We start from the raw sequence: 6,243 nt of genomic DNA on the forward strand, positions 1-6,243 counted from the left end.
ATAACAATATTTTAAAATTTGACATTAAATTTGATTGACGTTGAATAAAACTTGAGCAAACTACTTTATATATATTATTAATAATAAACTGTTTTAGGTATCAATTATTGTAATTCAGATTACGGTTAGATGAAAGACATGACTTAGATTTACATGTTGAAGTGTTTAGATTTACACATTAGAGCGTTTGGGTGAAGGAAAGTAATTTAGATTTACAAGTTAAAATGTCTAGATTTGCACATTAGATGAAGGATTAATAAACAAAATTATGCATTTTTTTTCAAATACACATTTATTGTCATTAGTCATGTAATAAAATAAAATAAAAGAATTTGAATCAACAATTGAAGAAAAATCAGTGATAAATACATATTTATGACAAAAAGTATTGCGTTTTTTTTTTTATTTCTTAGATATTTTTAAGGGAGCAATACAAATAAATGCATTTAGTGGAACGAATGGAAGATTCATATAAAATATTAAATGATTGTCAGAAAAAATACTTTAGCAATATATATTTAGAAAACAAAACTTTCATTTCAATTTATATAGTTACTGAATTAGTGACGATTATTTAATTAATAACATTATCAATAGTTATTTTAATGACAAAATTTTTATGGTCATTAATTATTACAAATACTATCTTTAATTATATTATAGGTTTTTATTAATAATAAAAGTTATTTTAGATGGAGAAAATTAAATATATTAAATTTATCTTAAATTTGTTAACATAAATAAATTGAGTCATTGTTACGTCTCATTAAATGCACTGCTGAGTCACCTGGTTGCTCTCATAAATGCACCACGCCACACGCTCAGTACCATTAAAAACGCACTCACATACTCTGACGCACAATGGACAAGTGTCAAGAATGGAAGGTTCGAAAATCAGAAGTGGAATACAGGTGTCCACAGGAGAGCGCACGTTCGTCTGGACGTGGGGCAGACAAAAATGATTTTCTGAAAAGCACTGCCCACTGTCCTGCGCGCTCCTTCTTCTTCCCCAAAACTCAGACCTTCCATTTCTCCCCCTTCTCTCTAAAACTTCCTTCTTCTCTCTACCGTAACTCACCACTCTCTTCTCCGATTCATATTCAGAACCGTAGGAGCATCTTCTGAGTTGAGAGCTTCAATCTGAACCGAATAGATCCAGGTTCTGAAACCGGTAAGTCTTTCGACTCTGGACACTCGTTTCTGAGTTACATGCAAACCAAGATTCGGCTGCATGCAAGGGTATAAGCTAAATTCTTCTACGCTTCTTTTGGTTAGATTTAGTGAAGAATTAAGTGATCCTTTGAGGGTAGAAAGTTGTTAGCAGACGAACCAAAAATCTTGAGTTTAGGACGTTCACCACTATCCAGGTAAGGGAAGCTTATTTAATTTAATTCGTGTGTTTTATTTGTGCTGTATGGACGTTCTGTGAGTTGCATGAAGCATGATCTGTGTTATTTGATTTTTGATACATGATTATAAGTATGAACTGAAGTATGTTGAATATGAGATGTACTGTGATATGATTATTTGGAAGTATGAAATGTATATGTTGAAATATGAGTAAGTGTAAATGAATCTGTAAATCTGAACTTCGCTATGATAACATACGTTCGTCATTGAACGGTTCTTGACCGTTCGGTGCTATTGGTAAACTTATTTGAAATGGAATTCTTTCATTTGGAAAGAATTCTAGTTGAGGACGAACGCCCTCTTATATTAATCCTACGTTTGAGCGTTCAGCCAAACGTAGATGCTTGAGTGTTATGTGAGAAAATTGAGAAGCTGGTAAATATACATTCGTACACTTAGTCATTAAAAACCTAACTTCCCTATCTCTTAATTTATAAATTTCTATTTCTATTAATATTTCACATCAGCGATGGGTCTGGACCCAAAGCGTTCGTTATGAGTGGCGCTCGGTCTTATACCGAACGCTCGTCCTTGCCTTTAATTATCAAACCGGTGTAAATAGCGTTCGTCCAAATATTTTAGTAAATGTGTATAACCGCGTTCGGTCATTGACTGGCAGTCGGTTTTCCTAAGCGAATTGATCTCGGTAAAGTACTTTATTAGTCTGGTGGTGTTTATATCCTTTTGGATTCGGCCTGGAGCCCTTGTACTTAAAACATTCTAAGTATTATTCGGATCGTACTAGAATCAGTTCATTTAACTGATTCAAGTGGTAATGACATTCGTCAAATAACATGTGTCGGCTTTATTCTGCTCGAAAATGAGTTTTCTCGGTCTCGTCTTTAACGTTCGTCCTCGTTATGAAGAGGGCTGAACGCTCGTCTTTTTATGAAACTAGAACGGAATATGAAAATGATATTAAAGTGGAAAGTTGTTAAGAATGAACAGTATATGAGGTGAAACTATGGTTGTGGATTTTGAACGAGCGTTCCAGGGAGGAACGACTCTTGGATGAAAGTTGAGATTGGTAAAGTATGAATGTGGTAAGCTTAGCTGGCGGTTCATCCTGATGTTCCGTGAGTGCTCGTTCTCAAGTAGAGAGGAGTATGTCATGTGTGGGGACGGCAGGAGGTCCTAGTCCATAACTGTAACTTGGACGGAACGGACTAACCTCGGGAGGTAGCTGATGTAATATTCCAGTTATTATATCACCGGGTGCACGAACGTCGTAGCTACACAGAAATTCATACGGCCCGGACAGTCAGTCTAGTAATAGGAAACTGTTTGAATTACAGAAGTTGATGTAAATTGTATGTTGTGATTTAATTAACATGTGTGATGTGTTATGAAATGCATGTTGTTACTTGAATTAAATTCAATAAGCTTACCCTTTCGTTTTCTTTGCGTTGTCTATCGTCCTTGTACGTCCGTCCTGTCTATGCAATGATCATCCGTGTGGATGTGAGCAGACGGAGAGGCGTTGCTTGAGGAAACGCTGGAAGAAGAAAATTTGGAAGATGCAAACCTCGTGGAAGTTGAAGTGAAGACCGAATAGTAGGACGTTCGGTTATTTTGTTAGTGTAGAACGTTAGCCTATTGTATTAGGACGTCCCTCTTCCCTTTTGTTTATTTGGACCGTTCGGTATTTTTGCGTTGTAAGCCGTTCGGTTATATTTCTTTTGCTTAGAGCGAACGTCACTAATTGTATTTAGCTTCTTGTAAGGCCGTTCGGCCAGAACCTTTGTTTTAGTTAATTAAGACTGATTTGGTTTATCATTAAATGTAACTAATTCTACTATATGGTGTTTACTGTATTTTTGGGATGTTACATTTATTGGTATCAGAGCAGTTTTGTTCTTTTAAGGACATTGTAGGTTATGAGTGCACTGTGTTTTTGCTGTGTGCTTAATGTGTGTTTAATGAGTTATTTTAAACTCCTTGAACATGACTAACGACCGTTTTTCTCTGTTGTTCCAGAAAACAAATGGCACCCAAACTCCCTCCTTCACCTCAACCTAACGAGCGTGATGCGCCCGACAACAACAGGTTGTTGGAAACAGTGATTGAGAGGCTACAACAACAAAACGCTCTCCTAATGGAGCAGAATGCAGCTGCTCAACAGAGTTTGGAGGCCGCTCGCGCCAACTCTGAAGCTACACAGAGGCAACTAATGGAGATTCTTGCAGCTAATAGGAATACGCAGGGAGCGTCTTCTTCCAACGCTGCCCAACATACTGAGTGGAGCTTGGAAAGCTTCCTTCAACACCATCCTGCAAAGTTTAGTGGAAAATGCCTTCCTGATGAGGTGGACCAGTGGCTGAGCGATATGGAACGTATCTACAACGCTAAGAGGTGTCCGGATGACAACCGGTTGGCCTTTACAGAATACTTGCTGACTGGAGAAGCTAGCCACTGGTGGACGAGCATGAAAGCTATTTTAACGGACGCTCAGAGTCCCATTACTTGGGCGATTTTCAGGAGTAAGTTCTATGAGGAATACTTCCCAAGCAGCGTTCGTTACGCTAAGGAAGTTGAGTTCCTTCAACTGGTGCAAGGAGCGAAATCTGTGTCGGAGTATACCAACACGTTCAAACATCTGTTGAGGTTCAATACCATGGCGAATAGTGAGGAGTGGCAGTGTAGAAAGTTTGAAAACGGGCTGAGGAGTGATCTGAAGGTGTTAATCTCCAGCTTATGTATTCGGTCATTCCTTGCAATGGTCGAGAGGGCCAAAGTATTAGAGAAAAACATGGCTGAAGTCGAACAGCAGAAGAAACAACAAGCAACCAGGGGACCGATTCTAACGAGAACAAATCTGAATCGGAATAGGACACCGTATGCTCGTCCAGCGCAGTCAAGTGGGTCTCAGGCGTTGGTTGTTGCTGAACAGATGGGACAACAGGGGTCGATCAGATGCTTTCAGTGTGGAGGACCCCATTACAAGTCGGTCTGCCCTCAGTTGACTGGAGGGAAGTATTGCACTCGGTGTAGAAGAAACGCCCATCTGGAGAGTGAGTGCAACATGGGCGGACGTGCGGTCATGAGGCCACCGAACGCTGGAAGGACCCAGCAAGGGAGAGGTGGTCGAGCCCAAGCTGTTGGAAGGGTGTATGCAATTACGGGCGCTGAGGCAGCAAGTTCAGGTACACTAATTACCAACATCTGTTTAGTATATGGAGAACCCTGTTGCGTGTTGTATGATTCGGGGGCGACACACTCCTTCATCTCGAAGGCATGCGTTGAAAAACTGGGGTTAGTTGAGAGCGAGATGCAGTTTGACTTGGTGGTGTCAACCCTAGCGGCTGGTGAGGTTAGGACGTCTGCAGTCTGTATTAGATGTCCTATTGAGGTAGAAGGGCGTAGGTATAAGGTGAATCTTATATGTTTACCTCTCAAGGAGCTAGAAGTGATTTTAGGAATGGATTGGCTGACTACCAATCACATTCTCATAGACTGTGGTGCTAAGGAATTGATCTTTCCTGAAGAAGATGAAGAAGATTTGTCTGTGACGCTCGGGCAGTTGAAAGAAGATATCATGGAGGACGTCAGTTGCTTTCTGATAATGACACATGAAGACAAGGAGGTTGGAGATAGGAATTTTGAATGATCGTCCAACAACGAGTTCAGTGGAGGACGATCGGTTGTGGACGAATTCCCGGACGTCTTTCCGAATGAAGTACCTGGACTGCCTCCCGTTCGTGAAGTGGAGTTCACGATTGATTTAGTGACGACAGCAGCACCCATCTCGGTTCAACCATATAGAATGGCACCAGCTGAGTTGGCCGAACTGAAGCAACAAATTGAGGATTTAATGGACAAGAAATTTATTAGACCAAGCGTCTCACCGTGGGGAGTTCCTGTTCTCTTAGTGAAAAAGAAAGATGGTAGCTCTAGACTTTGTATTGACTACAGACAACTAAACAAGTTGATCATCAAGAACAAGTACCCGCTACCTCAGATTGACGATCTGCTAGATCAACTACATGGTGCGAGCGTATTCTCTAAGATAGATTTACGATCGGGGTATCACCAGATTCGAGTGAAGGAGGAAGACATTCGGAAGACAGCGTTCCGATCTCGTTATGGACATTATGAGTATGTGGTGATGCCGTTCGGAGTGATGAACGCCCTAGCAGTGTTCATGGAATATATGAATCGCATATTCAGGCCGTATCTGGATAAGTTTGTGGTAGTGTTCATTGACGACATCCTCGTCTACTCCAAGAATCACGAAGAACACGAAGAACATTTGAGGTTGGTGCTGGGCGTATTGAGAGAAAAGGAGTTGTACGCCAAGTTATCTAAGTGTGATTTTTGGATGAAGAGCGTGCAGTTTTTGGGGCATGTAGTTTCGGCAGAAGGTATCTCAGTAGATCTGGCCAAGGTGCAAGCGGTATTGGATTGGGAGAGTCCACGTTCGGTTACTGAGGTTCGCAGCTTCGTGGGACTCGTGGGCTACTATAGGCGTTTCATTGAAGGGTTTTCTAAGATAGTAGCTCAGTTGACGCAGCTAACGCGTAAGGATCACCCGTTCGCCTGGACCGATCGGTGTGAAACAAGCTTTCAGGAGTTGAAGAGAAAGTTAACGAGCGCGCCAGTCTTGATTATTCCAGACACCGTCAAACCATTCGAAGTCTACTGCGATGCGTCTCATCAAGGTTTGGGCTGCGTCCTTATGCAAGAGAAGAGGGCAGTGGCGTACGCTTCTCGTCAATTGAAGATCCACGAGAAGAACTATCCTACGCACGACCTGGAATTAGCAGCGGTCGTCTTCGCCCTAAAGATTTGGAGACACCATCTGTATGGATCCACCTTCCAGGTCTTCAGCGATCA

The 6,243-nt window shown here is 41.2% G+C and overlaps 1 protein-coding gene across 1 annotated transcript; it reads left to right on the forward strand.

Moving 5' to 3' along the window:
- Positions 1 to 3,394: 3,394 nt before the first annotated feature.
- LOC108332738 (uncharacterized) lies at positions 3,395 to 5,017 on the forward strand. The gene has a single exon (XM_017568049.1). It carries the CDS (start codon positions 3,395 to 3,397, stop codon positions 5,015 to 5,017), a length of 1,623 nt encoding a protein of 540 aa, XP_017423538.1.
- Positions 5,018 to 6,243: the final 1,226 nt, after the last annotated feature.

This window comes from Vigna angularis, chromosome 1, assembly GCF_016808095.1.
Source record: "Vigna angularis cultivar LongXiaoDou No.4 chromosome 1, ASM1680809v1, whole genome shotgun sequence".
NCBI classification, from domain to species: Eukaryota; Viridiplantae; Streptophyta; class Magnoliopsida; order Fabales; family Fabaceae; genus Vigna; species Vigna angularis.

Excerpts from the sequence above, each read along its gene's own strand:
- LOC108332738 (XM_017568049.1), top strand. The coding sequence starts at position 3,395 with ATGGCACCCAAACTCCCTCCTTCACCTCAACCTAACGAGCGTGATGCG.